We start from the raw sequence: 24,886 nt of genomic DNA on the forward strand, positions 1-24,886 counted from the left end.
GCCTGATTAGCCATGAGTATGTCTTAGCGAATTAAATATATAGATAATTAATATGATAAACATCAAAACGACTAGGAAGTCTCACCGATGCGTTTTTGTTTTTGCTTTGTTTTGCCAGCTGTGTTCAGGGAGGGTTGCTTTTTCTTGTTTGATTTCTTGTTTATTAAAGTATGCTGAACTTTTTCAGTGGTTTTAGCTTATGACAATAAAACATATTTATCTAAAATTAGAGGCTGTTATAGTCTCATATCTTTATCATCATAATTTTCTATCCCAAACAAGACACATTAGTAAGATTTTTCTGTAATATATTCCCAGTTTTCTTCAGTGTTTCTCTGCCAAGAGCAGACTTTCCCAACATTTTGCAAACTAATGCCAGAAACTGGAATACTATAGGTGGGAGTGCAGGGTGGGGGAGCTTTGACTGATAGCTGGTTTCTGTATTAACAATCACTTAACACAAGTTGGATATGAAATGTTCTACAGGTACTGTAGCTAAAGCCTAATTAAAAGCTTGTGCAGAATTCTGAAAACAGTTGCAAAAATTTCTAGCTCAACTTGGAGTCACCTTAAACTCCAAATGTAAAGAATATAATTCAATCTAGCACACATATCAGATAGTTATAAGAGTTACCATTTCAATGTACAGGGTGATCACTGCATCATGGGACAGCGAAGAAGTTTTCGGAAGAGAAAGAGTTTATCATGGTGCATGAAAGGAAGAAGCTTTATGTCAGCACTCACTTCCAAAGTTTGTGAATGTAACCATTCCGATTTCTTATGGTGAGCCTTTCTTTTGTATGTGTAGGTCGTATTGCAACCACTATATTTCTCAGTTAAAGGTGAGCTTGCATTTCTTTGGGAGGAGAACAATAATTCTAGCTTCAGGAGGAGGAGGAGGAGGAAATAATTATCCAGCACTTCATGTTATGTTTTTACATGTACTGAATTCATAACATAGGATACAGGTGGCCCTTGTTATCCGTGGTCTTGGCACCCACAGTTCTACGTACCCGTGGTTGGGCAATGGAGACTCGACCTCATTATAAATGGTTTGAAAAATACTGGAAATTCACCTATCTGCGTTTGATGGGTAGCTGAAAATGACCTCTGAGGTCATTTGTGGCCACAATTTTGCTAAACAGGGCCATTTTGTGTCTCTTTTGTAAAATTAAAAATTAAAAAAATCCTATGATTTTTCATGAAAAATCGGCAAAATTAGGGGTGGGAGTGGGGACATTACTGGATAGCTGGAGACCTACTGAGTATGATACAGCACTATTTCTTTGATTTCTGCCTTTTAAAGCCATTTTTTAGCCTCCAGGAATCTAACACACACACGCACACACACACTGCAGTTCCCGTTGCCTCAAGGTCTCATTATCCATGGTTTCATTATCTGCGATTGTAGCCAAGAACCAAGCCCCTGCAGTGCTGTCACCTCCCACATTCAGTCTACAGCGACTAATAAGCCATGAAGCCCACCCAGTCATGCTAAGATTACAAGTTCTGGAGCAGGCCATGGCAATGATGTCCCCACCACCACCCCCATGAAAGAAATCCTGCTGTTCCCAAGGGTTTCTTTTGGATGGAGCACTGAAGGACCATCTCATGCTGGAGATGCCACTATCTAAGCCCTTGCCATAGATTTGTACTTACCAGACTGCATCCTTGGGACTCGGAGGGAGTTTGCAGGAGCCAGGCTAGCTAACTGCATTGGACTTGCCTGGGTCTTGTGATAGTATGCTGTTGTAAGACTCAGGAAGTACCTACCTTGTTCTGTACAAGGCCCACACCCACCCATCATGAGTTCTCCTCCCAGTGGCCTGCAAAAAAAAAAGTCAGCCATGTACCTCTGCTCCTCAGTACAAACTGGTTGTGTCCAGTGCTAGCAATAGGATCATTTTAACATGCATTTCCTAAAAACTACTAACAAAGATGTGTTGTTGAAATATTGATTTTTATTGTTTGTAGTGATTATGGGTTTGAGCGCTCAGCAGAGGTAAAATCTGAGTCTAGCACGTGTTTCGCTGACTTTTGGTTTAAACCAGAAACTCCTCCTGAAGACTGTACCTTAGGACAGGCCTACAGAAGCAGCACAGGGTAAGTAGCTGGATGGAATTTTGCTGGGGAAGTAGTTCCATGGCTTCCTTCCCTCATCCCTTCATTCCTTCATCTGTGCTAATTGCCTTTCTAAGCAGGTGCTCAAGGGTTGAGAATCTTACCCATCCCTGGTTGGATAAAGCCTATTGGTTGTTATAACACTTTTGATATGAAAAGTATCTTCCAGTTCATATCACCCCAAGGAGTTATTCCATGTTCCTGTTTTCCAGGTGGGTATATTAAGCCATGTGAGAACTACTTTACCCAACACCACCCAGGGAATTCCATGGCTAAGCAAGATTCTGAAGAACCTAGCTCATCCTAACTCAAATTCAACCCTCATATCCACTGGTCACATTGGCTCTCAAGTTGCTGAGCCATTCCTCCCCACCTCCCAGTCGTCTCTGGTATGCAACATGATTTGACCTCCTTGTTGACATCTATTTAAGAATTATGCACATTCTTTGGGTTAAAGAATATCATTACTCCCTTCATGCATTCCTGCAACCCAAGGAAGCATACATTTTGAGCTGAGTAATTCTTGCTTCTTCCTGCCAACAGACTTTGTTCAGCTGTTATTAGTTACATCTCAGTCCCACCCTTCCTCCAGGGAGCTCAGAGCAGCATATAGGTTCTCCCTGCATTGTATCATCACAACAATCCTGTGAAGTAGAATATGCTGAGAGAGAATGACTGATGTAGCATCACCAAATGGGGATCTGAACCTGGGTCTCTTTGCTCCTAGTCCAGCACTTCTAACCATTACACCATGCTGGCTTTCTGGCAATGAAGATCATATATCAGTTCTTTGAGTTGTTCTGCTAGATACTTCCCTGTCCTTGGCCCCATAAGAACATAAGAAGAACTCTGCTGCATCAGACCAAGGTATCTAGTCCAGCATTCTTTTTCCAATAGTGACTACCCAGATTCTTCAGGGAAGCCCAGAAGTAGGAAATGAAGGAGACAGCCCTCTCCACTGATCATCCTCCAGCAGACATCCTGGGCTTGGAGGTTCTGTTTAGCCATCATGGCTAATAGCCATGGATTTGTCCAATCCCCTTTTAAAGGAGGAAACCTCCATCCAGCATTCTGCTTCCAAAATCATTTTGCATTGACTGCATCACACGCCTCCTTAAATCCCTCACTAACATTTTGTCAGCTTCCAGCTCCAGCAGAAACTCCTTCTTCTTATCTTCAAGACCCTTCCATGGCCTTGCCCCGCCCCGCTCTTCATATCCCATTACATGCCTGCTAGTGATCTTCACTCTTCCAGCTGCATCACCCTCAGTTGTCCTGAGGTCTGCTGCTTTCTCCCTTCTCCTTTGCTGCCTGTTATGCTTGGAACAGACAAACTGCTTCCCCGCCCCCACCAGACATCTGCACAGTGCCTTCTCTCTTACTTTCTTCAGATCCCTTCTTAATGCCCACCTTTTCTACAAAGTGTTTGGCACATCACCTTAGTCCCCATTCCCTACTGAGACTAAGCCAAAGTATATAGAACTGAAACAATTGAATATCCTTCTCCTTTGTACCCTGCCTTGTCTTGCTCTATTGTCTCCTTTGAGTCAATATCTAAATTGATATCAGGGCAGAGACCTGCCCTTTCATTCTTTGTAAAGTGCCATGTATGTACATGGATAACACAAAGCAAACAAGCAGTAAAACCATCTAAGCCATCACCATATCTTGTTGCAGCAAATTCTGCTGAATTGCATCTGTTACCATATCCTGTAGCACTAGCAGTGCTTCCTGCTCTTACTATCTCTGCCTTGCCTGCTCAGATTCCCCACCCCCGGACCTTGGCATGGTTTCCCAACTACAAATGTGTCTTGCCCCTGAAAGAGTCACATTGGCCTAGCTCTCTCCCTGGGGGAGCCACACCTAGGCAGTACTGCCTTCCTTGGTGCCCACCTATCACCAGATAGTCTAATCCTGCAGGGAAGCATCAGAGCCTTCCAAGCTGTAATGCTTTCTGCCTTTCCATGGTGACACGGTTGTGTTCTCAGATATGCTCTTTACTTACTTTTCCCCTGTAGGTATCGAAAAGTCATATCCAATGTGTGTGAGGGTGGTGTGGATTTGCAGCAAAATGTATCTCAGCGCCTCTGTCCACTGACTGCTCCCAAAGGACTGCAAATAAGCATCAAAGGGGAGAGCCTGGCTGTTAAGCCTGGAGAAAATGTCAGCTTTGTTGTCAAACAAAATCAGGTAATGCAAACATCAAGAGATAACATCTATCTATCTATCTATCTATCTATCTATCTATCTATCTATCTATCTATCTATCTGACATATTTCTATACCACCCAAAACTTGCATCTCTGGGCGGTTTATGATTAAAATCATTTAAAAATTAAATCAATTAAACAAAATCATTTAAACATTAAAATTACTTAAAACCCCACGTTAAAAATACTAAAAGTATACATTTAATTAAAAGCCTGGGTGAATAAATATGTCTTGAGTACCTTTAAAAAGTTGCCAGAGATGGGGAGGCTCTTATTTCAACAGGGAGCTTATTCCAAAGTCCAGGGGCAGCAACGGAGAAGGCCCATTCCTGAGTAGCCACCAGACAAATTGGCAGCAACCACAGACGAACCTCTTCAGATGATCTTAACAGGTGATGGGGCTCATGGCGAAAAAGACATTCTTTTAAATACCCAGGGCCTAAGCTGTTTAGGGCTTTATAAGTAATAACCAGCACCTTGTATTTTGCCTGGAAACATATTGGCAGCCATTGTAATTCTTTCAACACAGGAGTAATATGGTCTCTCCAAGAAGACCCAGAGACCAACCTGGCCACCACATTCTGGACTAACTGCAGTTTCTGGACTGTGTACAAAGGCAGCCCCACATAGAGCACATTGCAGTAATCCAGCCTGGAGGTTACCAGCATATGTACCACTGTTTTGATGTTGTTCATCTCAATAAATGGATGCAGTTGGCCAAAGCTGATAAAAAGGACCTCTGGCCACCTCCTCAACCTGGGACACCAGGGAGAGGTTTGGATCCAGAAGCACCACCAGACTGTGTACCTGTTCCTTCCGAAGGCGCGTGACCCCATTCAGAACTCACAGATCAAAATCATCTCCCAAGTTCCGACTCTGCACAATAAGTACCTCTGTTTTATCTGAATTCAGCCTCAGTTTGTTATCCCTCATCCAGCCCATTACTGCCTCCAGGCAGGCATTTAGGGAGGTTATGGCTTCTCCTGATGATGTTGACATGGAGATATAGATTTGGGTGTCATCAGTATCTTGATAACATCCCACACTAAATCTCCTGATGATCTTTTCCAGTGGTTTCATGTAGATGTTAAACAACATCAGAGACATTATGGAGCCCTGAGGGGACACTATAGGAAAGTTCATAGTTTGAGGAACAATAGTCTCCAAGAGACACCATCTGGAATCTGCCTGTGAGATAGGAGCGAAACCACCGCAAAGCAGTGTCTCCCACCCCCAATCCCCTCAGACGTTCCAGAGGGATATTATGATCAATAATATTGAAGGCCGCCGAGAGATCCAAAAGGACCAACAAAGTCACACTCCCTCTGTCAATCCCAATTAGAGATCATCCATCAGGCTGACTAAGGCAATTTCCACCCCATAGCCCACCCAAAAGCCAGTTTGAAAATGGGTCTATGTAATCAGTTTCCTCCAAGGCCACCTGGAGCTGGGGGGCCACCACCATCTCAATCGCCTTGCCCACCATGGAAGGTTGGAGACAGGCAAGTAGTTGCTTAACTCTGAGGGATCTAAGGCAGGCTTCTTCAGAAGCAGTCTAATGATTGCCACCTTAAGACAAGGAGGTATTTTTAATCACGACCAGGCCTTCTACAACAGCCTCCCCGCCAAATAGTATAAGCCATGTCGGGCAAGGATCAAGAGAGCAGGTGGTAGGCCGCACCATTCAAAGCAACTTGTCCACATCCTCAGGAGTCACAAACTGAAACTGATCAAGAGTTGTCATAAAAGAGGAGCAGCTGAACACCTCAGTATCAGACTCTATAACAGTTGTGGAGTTTGAATCCAAGTCAGCCCAAATACGAGAGATTTTGTCCACAAAAGATCATTAAAAATGTCACAGTGAGTAATTGTTAGTTCCAAGTACTGGTTCAAGAGGGAAGGGGCACACACTAGTCCCTTCACAACCCTTCACAACTCTGCTAGACGTGAACTTGCAGATGCGATATGGGCAGAAAAGAATCGCTTTGCTGCACATATTGCCTGAGCATAGATCTTTAGATGCACTCCATGTAATAATCTGTCCAATTTGAATTGAGTCTTTCTCCACGTGTGCTCTAGTCGTCTCCCTTGCCACTTCAGGCCCCGTAGTTCTTCTGTATACCAAGGGGCCAGTTTCGAAGCAGGTTGGAGAGGACGCTTAGGAGCGATCGTGTCAACTGTCCTGGTGAGTTGATTGTTCCAATTCTCCACCAGAGTGTCAACAGGGTCACCAGCAGAGTGAACACTAAATCCCTACAAGGCTTCTCAGAATCCTATTGGATCCAATAACCTTCTTGGGAGGAGCATCCTAATGGGCCTCTCATGCCTGCAGAGTTGGGACGTGGTTGTGAGTCCAACCTTAACCAGAGTGGTCTGTTCATTCTGGTCTGTCCATGACAATGGGGAAATCATAGGAGTCCCCACCCACAGAACACTCAGAGTGAAAGACCAGATCAAGTGTGTGGCCAGCAATATGTGTCAGTCAGGAGACCACTTGGGATAGGCCCATAGTTGTCATGGGTGCTATGAACTCCTGAGCCGCCCTGGACAAATTGGTCCCAAAGTGAACATTGAAGTACACACACTTTCCCTTCTGATGCTGAAGTGGTCAGTTTGGGAGGCGAGACAGCAGAATATGGGGTGTGTAATCCAGGGATTCTCCTTCCTCTGAGCTTGTGAGAGCAGCTTCCGGAAAAGTGCTGTGCCCATGGAGCTGGATAAACTTAGAAACAGAGCGGGAGATGTCTTGTAGGCCATCCAGTCCAGAATATTCAGAACTAAAGCATCTCCGACACTTCAGCAAGAGAGATCCCAACTGTCCACCCCACTGGTTATTGCTTCCATTGTTATTCTCACTGTTGAAATTTTCTTTTGACATTCAGCCAAAATCTACCCTCCTGTAACTTAAACCCATTCAAGCTAGTCTTGCCTTCAGAGGTGGCAGAGGACAAGGCTTTTCTATGTGGCTGCCCTTCAAGTCTTTGAAGATCATGTACCTACCTCTTCAGTCTTCTCTTCTGCAGGCAATGTTATTAAAATACAGCACCTAGAACTGGACACACTGCTCCAGATATGGTTCAACTAGTACAGAATCAAGTGGAACTATTATGTCTCATGATATACACTATGATTGTGTTAATGAAGCCTCAAATCACCTTAGCCGTTTTTGTAGTTGCTTCACTTGGGCTGACTCACGTTCAACTTGTGATCAGCTGCCATCCTAATACCCTTTTCGTATTGCCAAGCCACATCTGACTTACAGCCAAGTTTTCTATTCTGTTAAGGCCCTTTTGAATGTGATTCCTATCTTCTGAAGTGATAGCTATCTCTCCCATCACCTACAAAACTGGATGAGGACTCCATCCACCCTTTCACTTAGGCTATCAGTCAAATAACTGGCGAGTACTGGGTCCACGGCAGACTGCTGCAGCACCCGATTCAAAAGCCTTCCTCCAGTTTGGTGAGGATCCACTAGTGAGCACTTTTTGAGTACGGTTTTCTAGCCAGTTGTAAAACACACTTGATGATATTGTTATCTAGCCCACATTTGACCAGTATGCTAACCAAAATATCATGGGTAACGTAGTCAAATCCTTTGCTGAAAGCAAGATACATTCTGTCCACAGAATTTATACAATCCACTAAGCTAGTAATCAGTTTAAGAGAGAGAGAGAGAGAATATTGGTCCAACAGGATTTATTCTTGATAAATCCATGCTGGCTTCTACTGTGATTAAGATCCATACAGACTGACTGCTTTATCATCTCTTCTAGCATCTTACCTGCAAGATTTTCACACCCAGCTTTTAGCTCGCATCTCCTTCAGAATGGAGGTGTGCATTCACATATCGGCCCTATTTACCCCAAAGTCCCTGCGAGTTATCCGGGAGCACTTAACACACAATTTGGGTTCATTGTGCATTAAAGTGTAGCCCAATTTATATCCGGGGTAAAAAAATCCACTTTTTGCGTTGTTTGGGGGGGCAACTTCTAACTCGCAGTAAACCCACAGTAAATCCTGCTGTCTGGGAAAGCTCCTGGTTTCAAAGTTAGTCTGACCAGTCTGTATTTTTCCAGTCCATCCTTTCCTTTTGTTTGAAGATTGCAACATTAGCCTATCTCCAGTCTTGTGGCCCCTCACCCATTCTCTAAGATTTCTCAGAGATGATAGACAAAGGTTTTGTGATTACATCAGCAAGTTATTTTTAAACCCTAGCATGCAGTTCAGCCAGCCCTGAAGACCTGGACTCATTTAAGATAGATAGATGTTCCTGACTACTCTTTATCAAACTGCGGCCCTGATCCCTTACCATTCATGCTGCTTTTGTGTGAGTGCCTACAATTCCCTTTTTGGGAAAAGACAGGAGTTGAGAAGTTCTCCCTTTTCTTTGTCACAACATTTCACCATCCTTACTGGGAAGCTTACCATTTCCTTCTTCCTCCTCTGACTTTGAATATCTGGGAAAGACCCTTTTGTTGTTGTTAGCATCCCTCCTCTCAATCTGAGTTTTAACGTTCCTGGTAGCTTTCCCTATAAGTGTGGATTACTTGACTTGGAGGCTGCCTGTCCTCCAATTTACTGTCATCACCTCATCACCATTTTTGTGCAGCCACATTGGCTTTTTAAGATGCCTCCCATTTTCTTTCTCCTTGGAATTGTTGGTGCCTTCTTTGGAAACCCCCATCCAACTTGTGTTCCTTTCCCTGTTAATTTACCTAAGCATGTAATCTTCCCTAGCACTTCTCTGAGCTTTCCTGAAATCCAAAGTGACATATTTGACTTCACTCCATGGATACCTGAATTCTGGAGATAATTCCACAGGGCTGTGTGCCTTGGAGGCTGTCAGATGTCAAAGGAAAAATCTCATCACTTTTATTTATTATTTATTTATTTGTTTGTTTGGTTTCTGGACCGCCCTTACAGAATAGCTCAGGGCGGTTCACAAATATCATAAAACAGTTAAAATCAATCAATGATCAGGAATGAAAATTTTAAAACACAATAAAGCAGCTAAAAAATAAAACAATTCAAAACCTTATAAAAACCAGATACATTAAAAACCCTTTAAAACAATTTAAAAACCCTGGAAGGCCAGGCCGAACAGGTAGGTCTTTACTTTTACCAAATTAAGGAATCCGCAAAAGCACCAGCGTGTCTGCCAATCAATGCAATGCAATGCAATCCAGTATAAGGGCGATAAAGTCTGTTTCAAGGCAACCAGAAGTTTACACATTTCTGTCTCATCCTCTTTGTTATCTTTTTTTCTAAACTAAAAGCCCTAAACAATTTTTTTACTGTTCCTAATCAGTATGCTTAAAAGGTGTCAGGGGACATTTTAAAATGTGAATGATATTGTATATAAAGAACTAGACTTTCTTTTTTTAAATGGCCAGTGTTTCTTGCATACAGCATTGCTATTCCATGCACCTGATCTGACCCTCCTCTTTTGCTTTGACTACCTCACTCATAAGCAACTATGAACACAATAAAAAAGAAATCAAGCTAGGCTTTTGAGAAGCGCGCCCACATTGTTTCTTTCTTTCTTTCTTTTAGCTGGTAACCATGTTCTGTGTTATGAACTCCACCATTCTAGAAGCCTGTTAAAGATCTTCTAAACTGAACTGACTTCCAGTTGAGTGGGCATTCCAATTCACTGATCTGTCACTAATTCAACAGTGAAAGAGGGTAGATGGCGGGGGGAGGGGGGAGGCGAGAATGTGTAGGGCACACCAGGATGATTCATATGCACCTTTAGAATGGGAAACCGCCTGTGATTTATGTCTTTTAGCTCTTCTCCACAGCATGCACAAAATGATGGTAAACAACGTTTGGAACAGTTTCACTATTTTATCGCCACATTTATAGAAATGGTGCCGTCCTGTGGTTCCACGAAAATGACTGCTGCTGTACTTCCACAACCTACTCAGTCAGCAGAAACAGAACATGATGACAGCATCAAAAGAACTTTGAATGCAGGAGATGTGGGCACACTCACCACAGAGTCCATAGCAGACCGCCCTGTGAAGTGTTTGCCAATCATCCTGCCACTTCTAAAGAATTCTAGCAACTAAACAGGGGAAATAAAGAATTCTAGCAACTAAACAGGGGAAATACTGCTCTGCAGCAACATGACTCCTGCAGCCTGTCCATCCCTAACCTGTTGTCAAACCCAGCCATTGCCAGTCAAAGGAGTAATAAATAAGAATAAGAATAAAAAATTAATAATAATAAAATAAACTTTATTTGTTAGCAAAGTGGTGAAGCCAGGCGAACCTCACTGGGGAGGCTGTTCCATAAATGGGGTGCAACCACCGAAAAGGCCCTCTCCCTAGTAGTCATCTGCCTCACCTCTTCTGGCAGAAGGACTTGGACGAAGACCTTAAGGTCCGGGTTGGGACATATGGGGCAAGGCACTCTCACCTGATCCCAAGCCAATAAGGGCTTTAAAGGTTAAAACTCGTCCTTTGAACTAGGCCTAGAAACAAACTGGGAGCCAGTGCAGGGATGAGGAACAGCAGCCTTCCTCCCTATAACTTCAGCCCTGTGGCTGTATGTCAGCAGTCTAGTAGGACTGCCCCAAGCCCCCTGCTCAGTGCCTGAGGTGGCACAGCACCCCTCCCACTCCAGGAATTTAGTCCCTGGAGTCTTGCAGCTAACAGGGCTGGAAAAGACCTCTGTCTGAGACCCTGGAGAGCTGCTTCCAATTAGAGAAGACAGTACAGAGCTGGCAGGACCAGTGTTCTTTTTCAAGCAACTGCATATGTCCAGCGCAGAGCTTGATGACACCTGTCTCGCATGGCAATTGTTCAATAACAAGCAATACCATCCATTCAAGGAATCAGTTCTGAAGTGTACAGCCATCAACACAGCAGTTCTTTCCTAACAACATAGCACATCTATATGCCAAAATGAGGCAGGAGATGAGAGGGAGAGGATAGTGACAGAGAAGGATTCTCAGTGATAGCACTCCCTCTATGGCTCTGTTGTCTGCATTACTTCATATTTCATTCTGATATCTTAAATTTCAAGGAAGAAATAGGCACCTCCAGAAACAAACAGAATAATGAACAGGTAGTCCTAGGCATTGTCTCCTGTCTTTCAAAAATTTTCTTTTACATTTGTGCTGATGTTTTTAAATTTTTTCCAAATGCCTATGTATAGGCATTTAATATATATATATATCATATTTTATACCGCCTGATATAGACATCTCTAGGCAGTGTTTATAAGAGATAAAACTGATCATCTTCAGCACAGTAGAAGAAATCTCTTGTCTTGTTTCCCCTTCTCATTTTTTGTGCTGGAGCTTAAATGTGTCATTTCCATCCCTCTTATTTTGGTTGTTCTTGGCTTTTCATAGGGAGATGTTTTAAACACCAAGTACCGCGTGGACCTTGGCGATGGCGTTAAGGCAATATATGTGAACCTTACATTGACAGGTGAACCCATCCAACACCGCTATGAGAGTCCTGGGGTTTACCGTGTCTCAGTGACTGCTGAAAATGCTGCTGGCCAAGACGAAGCAGTTGTGTTCGTTCAGGTTCAATGTAAGTCTTGACTTCTTTCTCTTCATTTTTCTCTAGTTTGTAATAATAACAATAAGCAGTAGTGATCATGGTAGCATTTTTTTTTCATCTGATGGCCTCTTAGTACTTAGTGGAATGATGACTTTTGTCTCATTGAGGAAGAGCCAAGACCAACCAGCTACTCATGGAGAGTCCCGGAAGAGTTTGTTAAATATGGACAGAGGGCAGCTTCACAGATCAGAGTGGTGACATGTAAGACATGATTTCTGCTGGTCTCTGGCACTCTTACTCATCACTGGATCCCTACAACGTGCTCAGCATGCAGCCACAGCAACTATGGATTCCCCAGCTGTGAATCTAGCAGTTATAAGGAAACCTAGACTGTGAACAGGTGGCACCTGCAGCATTGATATGGCACAAATATTTGTGCCACTTCATCATTGTTTGCCAGTATCATGCCTCCTGCACAGCCTGTTTTGTGCAAATACACACAATAGGTGCTGTAGAATGTCTTTTGTACATTCTAGATTGGCACCAAGGGAAGTTTTTTTCCTTGGACAAATGTGGCAGGAATCCAATTCAGATGGAACCATGGCAAGGGGTAGAGACAAAGCTCTTCATTCCCTCCGCAGCCCTGTTCTGCAGTGCAGCTACTATTTTTAAAATAAAAGCTTATGTAAAGCTTTTGTACTTTGTGTTTTGCTGGTCGAATGACCGTAACAATAAAGATTTGAAATAAAAGCTTAAAATAAGTCAAGCCCTCCAGCACTAATGAGAAGTGTAACGTAATGTGTAGGTTGGCCTGAAGTTAGATATATTGGCTGCAGTTTTTCAATACATGAGAGTAGCCATTCCCATTGGTCATTCCATATTAGAATCTTGGCCCAAAGTAATGTGAGTTTGTCTATATATTCATAATCATACTTTATTTACGGCCTTTGACCAAAAAAGAAATAAAAATCTTTACATAATTAAAAGGAAAAATATTAATAGAAAGTCAGTTACACATAAATGGCTAGCAGCTTTTGATTAGTAATAATTACACGTAGAAATAAAATAACGGCATTGGTAAGGCGTAAGTGTATAGGCATAATTTAAAATTAACAGTAAGGAACCCAAAGTTGCATTCTGTTCTTTTGAAGTTCTTAATCTGGTGACCACATAACAGAATTTAGCCACAACGTATGAAATAGTTGCATCATTATCTGCTAATAAATATGCAACAACAAGATCCTCAGGTTGTTCCCTCATATCATTTAACAGTGGGCTGATTAATTGAGATCTCAAGTTTTGATATATTGAGCACTTCAAAAGTAGAAAACCAAGCGTAGAAAACCAGAAAACCAAGCGTATCCATTTGTGGTGTGCAACTGCTAAACAGCTCTTTATGTACATGAGTGACATATTGGCTTTCAGTTACAATGCTTTGAAATTCTTGGCCTGTTTCCCAGGGCTGTCCTTAGGGCAGGGCAAGCAGGGCGACTGCCCCAGGCCCCGCTCTTTTAACCCTTATTAGAATTAATTGGAAGGGGGCGCTGCACTGGCTGATTTGCCCTGGGCCCCGCATCCCGCCAGGGCTCTCTAAGGACAGCCTTGCTGTTTCCATTAGCAAAATTGCTGATGGGCTCTGGGTCCATGAACGTCCTCTTGCAATATCTTGCTTCAGCACCATGGAAGCCACTGGCCTAAGAAATCATTTTAACTTTCCTAACTGCACAACCTTTCAAGCCTCTCAAACCCCTAAAATGGTTGCATTGAAGTTTTTCATATTTCACTGCTTCTACACAATTTAGCCTTCCTCCATCAACTGGGGTTTGTTAGACTGGGGTACGTGATGCCCATTTCTCCACAAAGTGCTCGAGTAAACTAACAACTGGAAGTTCACTTGAATGTGATTGCTTGGAAGGCAGAGGTTTCTGTGATGCTTCTCCTTTACATTGATATACATTCAAATAATGTTCAGTATGCTGATGCTGTCACAATTCCTGTAGCACAACACAGATGTGTTTGGATTGCTTCCTAAGAGTTCTCAGAACCTTCAAAAAATATGAAATAGCATAATGTGAAACATAATTTGAGTAATGCCACCGTTGCATTCTTGAGCAGTGTGAAATAATAAATGTGACTGCATTTATTAATTTTGGCCAAAAATAATAATCAGGAAGAACTATGCATTTTGTTTAATCATATACAAATGCATTACAATGATCATTTTTTAATTAAAAATAAAAACAGGTATGCCACCCAGTTATATATCTGTAGACATTCCTAAACAATACAAACATCAAGTAAATAATTTAAAATTTTATTTCTAACTTAAGAACAAGGCAAGGAGGAAGATATGGGAAAGGTGGCTACTTGAAGCAAAGGGAGGAAGGGGCACATTACCTGGCATCCAGACCAAGTTCCTCAGTAGTATTTCTCGGAAGTTACTCTAAAGAACCACTTGATTCCTGTAGGACTTCTGTCAAGTGGTTAGCCATTGAATAGAAGTAGCCAGGATGTTGGCCATTGAATAGAATACTATAATGACAAGGGGGCATAATTCATATTTATGATCAGCAACCCTGATGTATAAAGAGAGCATCAACACATATTGTGGTGGATAATACTGCCTGAGTTGTTTTGCTCGAATGTCAAACCCAGTAGGGATTTGATAGGGATGCAGCATTTGTAGCAACAGATTTTGTTTCTGCGTCCAAAACCCAGCAGGGATGCACATTCTGGCTCTGTGCCAGTGATTATCACCACACCATTACAATCTGCAAATATATATAAATACAAAAATGAAAAAGGGGAAGAGTTGCATCAATGTGCCACCTCTGGAACCACTTTGGGAGTGTACCAGGTGGAGGCACCCACACAGTTGCACCTCGAATGGCCACTACATGTGTATGTATCTATATATTTATTTCTCCAAGACGTGCCAGAAAAAATGTGTGGCAGAAATCTCGTGAGAGCTCCTAACAGAGCTCTTGAGCATGAGATTGTCGGTTGGCTGGCTGGAAAAATAATAGAGGCAGTGGCGGGCCTGGCCTGGCCGGGGTGAGGAGGCGTCTGGAGGAGACAGTGGGCGGCAGAGCCACACCGCTGAGAGGAGCCCGGCTGGGCGGGTGGCGGAGCCATGCCACGCCTGGTGGGGAAGGAAAGTGCTGCCGGGAGGGAAAAGTGAGAGAAGGCGGGCGGCGGAGCCACGCCACCGAGAGAACAGCCGGGGAAGGAAAACGCGGCAACAGACTAGCGGCAGGTTCTGCTAGTTGTGTATTAATGCTCTATGAGGCTGTCTTCACCAACCTCTAGCATAGTTGACTCAGGCCTTTGTATACTCCCAGGTTTGATGTCTTCATTGCTATTTGAACATAGGAACACAGGAAGCTGCTTTATACCAAGTCAGACTGTTGGGCCATTAGCTCAGTATGGTCCACTCTGACTGGCAGGGGCTCTCCCGAGATTTCAGGCAGGAGTCTTTCTCAGCCCTGCCTGGAGATGCCAAGGATTGAACCGGCAACCTTCTGCATGCAAAGCTGATGCTCTACCACTGAGCAACAGTCCTTCCCCATGGGTATGAGGGGCTGAGGAAATCCACTTACTTCTCATAGAGAATAAATTCTACTTTTTCTGATTAAAATTGTCTCAAGCATTCCAGGCAAATTAATTTTGCATGAGAGTCATTTCCTCCATCCTTTTATTTATTTTTTGTTTCTTGAGCAAGAGGAAAAGTGATTCACCACATGCTTTGGCCAGTAACTTCATCAGCTTCTTAAACAATGATAATGTGGTCTCTGGGATTTGCCTGAAATGCATTGCTAATGACTAATGGCACTTGAGTGTCTGTAGGGATGCTGTTGCTGATGAAGTGCTGAACAATTTGAGAATCCAAATTGCTTAATAAATTAACAGGGCTTCTTAATTAATGGTTTGGGCTGTTTCCAGCTCCACTGCAGGCTTTACATCTAGAAGTGCTTCCTGTCATTGGAAGAAACCAAGAGGTGAACTTGACAGCCATAATCCTGCCAAGGAACCCTAACTTTACACTCTTCTACTGGTGGATTGGAAACAGTCTTCAGGTATGGAATAAAAATCACCCCTGACTTTTCCAACATTTAAAACTTTGTTTTTTAACACTAGCTCATAATTGAAAGATCAGTTGTTTTATTATATACCTAGGTTTTAGTTATGTAAGCTCTCTTGAACATTTCTTTTGGAACTGGAGGCAGAATAAAAATTCTTAGATAATTAAAAATAATCCACAGAATCACAAATAAGCTTTTCTTGAAAACGACCAACTTTATGATCTTGCTTGCTACAATTCCATTGAGCTTTCGTGTACTCCTAAAATGTTTGCATTCACCTTAGCACTACACAGGCCATTTCTTTTAGTGGAATCTCAACTGCATCTCTACCTTTCAAAAACAAGATCTTCTAGATTTTGAATTATAGCAATATTGAAAACTCAAATTCTTTGTATTTCTTATGAATAATGAATCACAGAGATGCATATCTATTTAGGAATTAATGCATGACATGGTGAGAATCTGAATTAGAAACAGTGACTAAAAATGTCTAAGGCTTGGCCAGTTTTACCTGTCTGATTCCATCTTTTCTAAGATCACAGACCTCCCTCCTCCCAGTCCCAAGCAACCAGTTCAATACAGGTAGCCCTTGTTATGCATGGGGGTTCCATTCTCGCCTACAAGCGTGGATAACGGAAGTGTCGATAATGAGACCTTGAGGCAATGGGAATTAGGAGGTTAGGTTCCTGGAGGTGAAAAGTGGCTAAAAAGATAAGAGAAATAAAGTGCCGTACCATGCTCTACAGATCTCCAGCTGTCCAGCAATGCCCCCTACCCCACATTTCAGCAATTTTCCATGAAAAATTGTGGGATTTTTTTTTTTAATGGCTCCTTTCAGCAAAATGGTGGCTGGAAATAACCTCAGAGGTCATTTCTGGCCACCTAGGAACCACAGATAGGCAAATTCCTACTATTTTTTGAAGCATATATAACGAGGTCAGGTCTCTATTGCCTGACCGCAGATACGCAAAACCATGGGTGCCGGGACTGCAGATAACGAGGGCCACCTGTATAGGGATATGTTCCATTCCCTGCGTATTAATTCTATCTCACATAATGAAAAATTGTGAGGGAATTATTTGTGACTCACACAAGGGGGAACCATTGTCATACAAGCCATAATTGTCTGTCTGTCTGTCTCCCTCCCTTTCTCTCCCCCCCCCAGACATATCCTAATGACTGGCTAGTTTTTAGATTCTTTTCATATTGGCCTGTGGCGTTTGGGTCTGATTCTGCTGTGCGTGTTAAGTTTATTTCCAGATGTTTTTCATTACCTGGGCTTGTTCACAAGGGGGTGCACAAAGTGATGCAGAACCAGTTGGGCGGCTCAATCGCAAACCAAACCAGAGGAAGTTTAGTCCACAATTGAACTGAACCAAACCCAGTTTGGGCAGACCGGTTTGACATTGAAAGGGCGGGCGGTGGGGCAGCAATAGAAATAATGTAAAGTTCTTACTGGCCTGGCAGCAGCTGCCAACACCACTCAACCCCCAGCACAACCGAAGTTCGTATGATCCCTCTTCAGCAAGCCGCCCTCACTGGAACCACACCAGTTTGACTTAACCAGTTTGGGTACAGGCGGTTTGGCTTGAATTCGGACCGAGCAGCAATTTTCGGTTCATGCACACTTAAATTGTTCACCTCACCTATATCCCTGCTGCCACCATTTGTTTGCTATGAAGCCTCTGTAATGCTTAGGTTTTCTTATCCTGGTTATGTGACTTGGCAGACTTGGTGAAAGTTGTTGACAGGAGTCACTCAGTCAGAGATGTTTCTCTACTAGTACTACTATTAAGAAGGACTGTTAACTTGCTTGGTTACAGTATTGATGTTGCTTCTTTTTACCGAGCTTGGTTGTGTTTCACTCAGTACTTCAAACCAGGGGTGGAGCCACCATTGAGCAGATGAGTTCAAAGAACTCAGGCCGCCGCCCTTCAGGGCCCCTGCTTCTGACATCAGAGGCAGGAGGCATGATTTAGCTCAAAAACGGAGCCACGCATCTCCATTTTCGAGCTAAAGATCAGCCAGCGCAGCCGGAGTGACTTTTAAAGGCAGGGAGAGCCATTCCGGCCATGCTGCGAACACAGAGCTGGCCAATCTAACTCCCAAACACAGCCTCATTTGGGAACTAAACCACGCCCCTGCATCTGACGTCAGACTCCAGGGGTGGGGCTAGGGGGCTGCGGTGGCGGCAGAACCCGGGCCGCTGCTGGCCTCCCTCTGCCTCTGCTTAAAACTTTAACCCATTTCCTCCTTAGAACTGTCCTTTTTACCCAGTCCTTATCACAAACGGTCATTCACCCAGTCTTTGTCACAGACTGTCTTATTCCCAGTCTTTCACAGAAGGTTTTTAATGCTTTGAGTCTAAAGCATCTCCTTTTGAGACTGTTTCTCACCAAACCCCAAAATCCACTCCTTTCTCCACTACAAACTCCCCACTCCCAACTGTCACGCTCTAATTGCCACTCGTGATTGACAGCTTCACCATGTTCTGTCTTTAGCTGCACCATGTTCCAAGCTAATTTACATAAAAATAGTTCTGCTCCATGCTCATCACATGGCCAAAGAGCTGTGCGTGCCAGTTTGGACTGGATACGTTTTTTTTTAAACCAGAGAAAGAATGCGGGTGATTCAAATAGTTTAAATAGGAGTCTCTTGGCAGAAGAAGAAAGTTGCTTCCAGTTGGAACTGGTTCTGAGAATGATGTAAGTTTCCTGCTTTTCCTTTCGTGTTTGTCCTGGGACTGTGTATGCGTTAGAGTCAAGGCAGTCAGACATTTTCCTCCCTAACTCTGAGATTCTTGGACATGATTAAAACCCAAAGGACTTAGCACCAAGTAGTTTTGGGACTCTGCCCCAGCAAAACACCATGCCAGCAGTGGAAACACCCCCCCCCCACCCATTTGCTTAAGGAAACTAGTTTTTGCTACCTTTTATGCTTTTGCAGGTTTTGAAGTCTTTTCTCCATTTTACTTTAAATGCCATAGAAGTATACATTCCAATTTCCTTTATAATATATTTAATATTTTTATTTTACTACAGTTACATGCATTGGATCTTTCACACTCCACCTACTCATGCCTGCTTTAGATAACTTGTACCAAATGATAACCAGGTGTTGAGTCTCTTTTTATAAGTGGATATTAATAAGACATTCTAACAGCTGGAGCAGATGCTTACAGTGCACTGAGGTTTTCGTAGGCTGTGACCCTTATGACTGGGTGCAGAGCAGGAATTTAAGGAAAAGCTCTATGTGCTTTGATCCATCACAGAAGCAAATATATAGAAATGCATGGATCGATTTGCAAAAGATATATTCAGTTAATTTCACAGTACTGGAAGGGGTTCAGCAGGTAGGATGAATCTTAGCAATTTCCTGGGGTTTCTTCAAAACTCATTTGGATCTCTTGGGGTAGAGCAAAAACGTACCCAATTTGTCTTGCTTTCCAACAGAAAAAACTGTGCAGTTGTGGGTGAAGTAGAAGTAGCAATTCAAATGTTTCTGCTCTTCCCAGTGGCTGACTCCTATTGGCCACCATCCCCCCCCACAGGAAATGACAGTGTGACAAAATTGGGTTATTCCAGATGCATTTTGGGAAGAAAAATTGTGTCCTCCTTTATAGCTATGGGAGCCACACACACCGAAATGATACATTGTAGCAACATTGCATGGTTCCCTGGGAGAAAAGATGGTGGCTGGCAGGAATAGCAGCAATGCATAACGTGTTGTTGCTGCCCATGGAGGTGTGACCTTTTCTGTTGAAAAGCAAGGCAGATTGGTAAGCTATCCCAGCCCAAAACACATGGTGGTGACAGTGACACACCTGTTTTGTCAGTGCTGCTTGGAGTGCTTCCAAATATTTCAATATCTATTGCTACTACAATTTTATCACATTCTTCCATATTCATTCAATTCCCCCCCCCCTCTCTGTTTTTGTTTTGTTTTGTTTTGTTTAGCCACTCCTTTCACTGGACAATGTTTTGGTAACTACTTTTGTAGAGATAGGAGAAATCAGAGTTACAGTTCAGGCTTCCTGTGGGAACTCCATGCTCCAAGATTCCAAGATTATCCAGGTTTTGGGTAAGGTGATTTCCATTTAATTGTTGTTCTTGTTGGTTTGGTACTCTGCAGGTTCTGCTACTTTCATCCTGTTGTAGATAAAATGAGGTGGGGGGGGGTGAAGTTTGTAGTTTTCTAAATTCCTACAGTTCTGCTTCAGCTGTCAAAAGTGGCAAGTCTGAGCACACACTTTATTCTGGGGTTCCAGTCTGCTTTATCTTCATGACCCATTGAGGGCAACTAATAATATTACATACCCCAACCCAGAATTCCTTCCCCTAAACATTAGGGTGAGCTTTTGGGGTGTTTGCCCCCACCAGGTGCCAGTTCAGTAATAACAAGAGGAATCTGTGAAATATTCATAGGCGTTAAGGTAATTCTTTTGGTAGTGAAGGGCAACTCTCCTTTACCACTGAAGGGAAGAGAGAGGGACGAAGTTCCAAGAACATGCATCCTTTTGACAACAGAGAGCTGAGCCCCACCTTGTCATTTAAAGGACTGTTGCTTGAAGGAGGGTTTGAGCATTGAGAATGTGCACCCTGAAAGCACCATTCCTTTCAGTAGAGAAGTGGCAGGGGCCGGGGAGGGGGAGTCTTGCTCCTTTCCTAAGGTAAGGTAAAGTTTGCCATCAAGTCAATTTCGACTCCTGGCGCCCACAGAGCCCTGTGGTTGTCTTTGGTAGAATACAGGAGGGGTTTACCATTGCCTCCTCCCATGCAGTATGAGATGATGCCTTTCAGCATCTTCCTGTATCACTGCTGCCTGATATAGTACCAGCGGGGATTCGACCTGGCAACCTTCTGTGTGTTAGTTAAGCATTTCCCCGCTGCACCACTTAAGGTGGCCCTCCTTTCCTACTGCATAGATATTTGCAAAGAGGGGTGATTTGGGCTTTTATGTTTGTTCACCTTTGGTGTGCACCCAGAACTTTAATTCTGCTCCCTCTATCTGATCCTTTTGGCAGTGTCGGGGAGGAGGGAGGTTGAGTCCCAGACTCAATGTGAGGATGACAAAAGGGCTGTGAGAACATACTTCAGAGAGCGCTAATGCTCAGGATTCTTTCTCTGCCAAAGAATCATTTTGCAGGGAACGGGCAGGCATGATGAACTTGGTTCTTTTTTTGCTTGGCTGCGCCTTTCATTGGCTGAGTGGAAAGTGAACTCCATTCACTTCCCATTTGACCCACTTAATTCCCCTGCAGTCCCAAGGTTAGTGCCTGCTCACTGTCCTCTGCTGCCAGAGATATTTCCCAGTGTCATGAAGGATGCACACAAGCGCTTTCTTCCTAATGGCAAGAGGAGGGGGGACATGAGAAGCACCACCCCACTGCTCACCTCTTGCTTTCCAAGAACTAATTACTGCTTTGTGGCCAAGTGGAGGAAAGGGCTGGTTCTTTTCAGAAACTCTTCCAGCGGGGGAAGTCATGTTCGTATGTTGCAGCAAAACCAACAAAGATTGTGGCACCTTGAATATTTAATGGTCTATGACAGTATTAGTACATGGTAGTTTTGTGGGCTACAGCCCAGTCATCAGATGTATCTGATGATGTGGATGGTAGTCCACAGAAACTTGTGCTTCCATAAATGTGTTAGCCTTTAAAGTGCCCCAAGGCTTTTTGCTGTTTGTCTCTAGCAAACTGACTGCTGACGTTATTTATTCTTTAAGAATTTCAGATAGGGAGAAATGTAAGTTTTGATTTCAAGATACTCCCTTTATTATTATTTTAAAAATACTGACCGTTTAGTGTTGTGTTCTCTGTGTCTCCAGATCATTTTCAAGTACTTCCACTCAGGTTTTCTGAACATCTGGACTTGTATAACCCGAACGTACCTGACTGGCGGGAAGACATTGGCCTTGTGGTAACCCAGCAGATTGCAAAGGTGCTCATCCTGATGGATTTGAATGTCTCCCTCTCAAGTCATAAAACGTGGTTCAGCTAATGCCCCCACCCCACCCTTTTGTAGAGCAGAACAATAAAATGTATCCCTGCATTGTTTTTTTGTTTCATTTAGAAAACATTTTGCAACACCATTCAGTATGCAAAATGTTTGAAGCAGATTGACGGACACTGACAAAGAACAAGTCTTGTCTGTAAATAGCTCATCAAAATTCTCACTCTGACTGTGTTATTTCCTCTGGAATAAACCTAGGCAAACATTACATGAACTTTACTGCCTTGATGTCTCAGATCATGCTCTAGAGGACTATTTCAATAAGATTGACTCCACATGGTAGTTATATGTGGAGAGGAAATAAAGGATTTTCTGCACTACGGCTTAAAATATTACCTTTGTGGAGAAACTAGAGAACTGTTTGGACCCCTTATACAATATCAGGAAAAATGGAAACACACCTTAATGCAGACAGGAATGTAATCTGCAGGGTAATTGCCTTTGCTGTCGCTTCTATGAAGGCAAGAGCTTTGGTGATAAGATTCCTGCAGACATAAGCTGGGCTTAGAGATAGTGAAACCATGGTTACTTTAGCTCAACCATGGTTCGTTTTAACTTCTGAACCCAACCCAGCCCACAATGTTACTTGTTTATTTATTTTATTAAAATATGAGCATGAGGAACACTGACAAGCACTGATTAATGCTGTTAATTCACTTTCATTGACTTGTTTTGTTGTTTGCTGGGCCCTTTGGTCACCAATGTAATGAATGTGAAACTTGAGTGCTTCAATTCTTACCTCCTCAGCAACTCTGTGCAGCTGTGTTGTCCAAAGTGTCTCAGCAATTTTGATATATACTCAGTTTGAGATCAGTGTCATTTGTGCAAACTGATGATCTTGACCAGGTCATATCACTGAAAACTGCCCATGTTTCAATCAATAACACTACATCATCACAACATTCTAATGATCACATTTTCTACTCATGGCAACATATGCAGTTTTGCAAATATTTCTAAATAGTGCCAACTTTAAGGTTGTGATATGAAAGTATATTACCTCGCTGTTTTTAGGAGGACTCAGCTGGCTTCTGTGCAAATATAGCTTATGATTGAGGTTGCATTTTCATTGTGTACAAACTCCTTATGCATTACTAACAGTTAGAGCGAGCTGATTTCCTGCACATATGTGCTTGTTTCTCATACAAGCAAGATTTTGTCTGCCAGATCTGGAGTCAGCCATATAATAGATCTGGAATTAGGACTCAAGCATCATAGACTCAAGCATGATGATGATTAATGCTTTGATGTTCTTAGTTGAGGAGTTGTAGTAAGCACAGATTGGCTTTTTAAAAAGAAGACTATAATTAATTAATGGTCATAGAGATAATTTTCGTTAAATGTTTTCATCTCTATTAACTTTATCCAATGAATAGAATGAATCCAATGAATAGAAATATGTAGACATTTTTTTTCCTTTTTCTTCCAATAGTTATGGTTTTTCTCCCACATGCACACACATAGAATTTTAGAGTTGGAAGGGACTTTGGAGGTCAGCTAGTCCAACCCTCTGCTCAGTATAAAGAACATAGCATCCCTATCAGATGGCTATCCAGCCTCTGATGAAAACCTTCAGCAAAGAAGAGCCCAGTACTGCATGAAGCAGGCTGTTCCACTGTCAAACAGCTCTTGCAGTTAGGAAATTCCTCCTAATGTCTGGCCTAAATCTGCTTCCTTGTAATTTCAGCCTGATGGTTATAGTCCTGCCCTAGGGAGCACCAGAAAACACCATCTTTATTTGACTATCCTTTATTACAACCTTGGGGAATCTGCTGCCAGTCTGCGTAGACAATACTGAGCTAGATAGACCAATGGTCTGATTCAGTATACAGCAGCTTCCTATGTTCCTATGATATATGAAGATGGGTATCCTATCTCCCCATGTCTTTTCTCCAGGCTAAACATACCCTGCTCTTTCAAGCACTCCTCATATGACTTGCTTTACACACCCTTCCATCACCTTTGCTGCCCACCTCTGAACTCATTCCAGTTTGTCAGTGTCCTTACTGGACACAGTATCTTGAGTGCTGTCTGATCAGCATGGAATGGAGTGGCCCTATCAGTTTTTGTGATCTGGACACTAAAGCTCTGTTATTGCAGCTTATCATATTAGAAACTATGGTTACAATGTTTGCACACTTTCCTGAGAGTAAACCACATAGAACACAGGGGAACAAATTTCCTACCAGTGTTCTTTCTAACAGAGATTCCCAGATTCTGTTGCTGTTCAATTGGAGAGGAGAGCTGGTCTTGTGGTAGCAAGCATGACTTGTCCCCATAGCTAAGCAGGGTCTGCCCTGGTTGCATCTGAATGGGAGACTTGATGTGTGAGCACTGCAAGATATTCCCCTCAGGGGATGAAGCCGCTCTGGGAAGAGCAGAAGGTTTCAAGTTCCCTCCCTGGCTTCTTCAAGATAGGGCTGAGAGAGATTCCTGCCTGCAACCTTGGACAAGCCGCTGCCAGTCTGTGAAGACTGTGCTAGATACTGTAGACCAATGTTCTGACTCAGTATATGGCAGCTTCCTATGTTCCTATGTTGTTGAGTACAACTCCCAGAATCCCCAGTTGCAATGGCTTTTGCTTGGGGATTATGGAAGTTGTAGTCAACAACATCTGGAAATCCCTGTTAGAGGGAACACTGTTTCCTGTTAAATATGCATAGGATTAGACTGCATGATGATTAATTTAAACTAGCTGACCTGGCACAGAGCATCTGCACCACTAGTTCTTCCTATTCCTCCCCTTCAGCCCCATTTCGTTCTCCTACCCCCTGCCCCAGTTCGTTCTCCCCACCACCAGCTCATTTTCCTTCTGCGGCTGGCCAGGCTGCTGCTGCTTCCCCTCTGTGGCCGGCTGACTGGGCTGCCACCGCTTTCCCTTCACAGCTGGCTGGGCCACCGCCACTTTCCCTCTGTGGCTGACCAGGCCACTGCGGCATTCCTTC

At 43.1% G+C, this 24,886-nt stretch overlaps 1 protein-coding gene across 6 annotated transcripts in view; it reads left to right on the forward strand.

Annotated features, from left to right (window-relative positions):
* Window positions 1-24,886, forward strand: part of SORCS2 (sortilin related VPS10 domain containing receptor 2) — a 248,591-nt gene that overhangs the window by 192,945 nt on the left and 30,760 nt on the right. For all 6 annotated transcript variants that reach the window (XR_008305630.1, XR_008305629.1, XM_053243173.1 and 3 more), the window contains exons 16-22: window positions 650-783; window positions 1,975-2,103; window positions 4,140-4,311; window positions 11,692-11,878; window positions 15,791-15,924; window positions 19,887-20,010; window positions 21,757-21,869. Coding sequence is in view for 4 of the 6 variants with exons in the window: in XM_053243173.1 (XP_053099148.1) it covers window positions 650-783; window positions 1,975-2,103; window positions 4,140-4,311; window positions 11,692-11,878; window positions 15,791-15,924; window positions 19,887-20,010; window positions 21,757-21,869 (993 nt within the window). In the remaining 2 variants the exon portion in view is untranslated. The remainder of the gene's footprint in view (window positions 1-649; window positions 784-1,974; window positions 2,104-4,139; window positions 4,312-11,691; window positions 11,879-15,790; window positions 15,925-19,886; window positions 20,011-21,756; window positions 21,870-24,886) is intronic.

This window comes from Hemicordylus capensis, chromosome 4 (assembly GCF_027244095.1).
Source record: "Hemicordylus capensis ecotype Gifberg chromosome 4, rHemCap1.1.pri, whole genome shotgun sequence".
NCBI classification, from domain to species: domain Eukaryota; kingdom Metazoa; phylum Chordata; class Lepidosauria; order Squamata; family Cordylidae; genus Hemicordylus; species Hemicordylus capensis.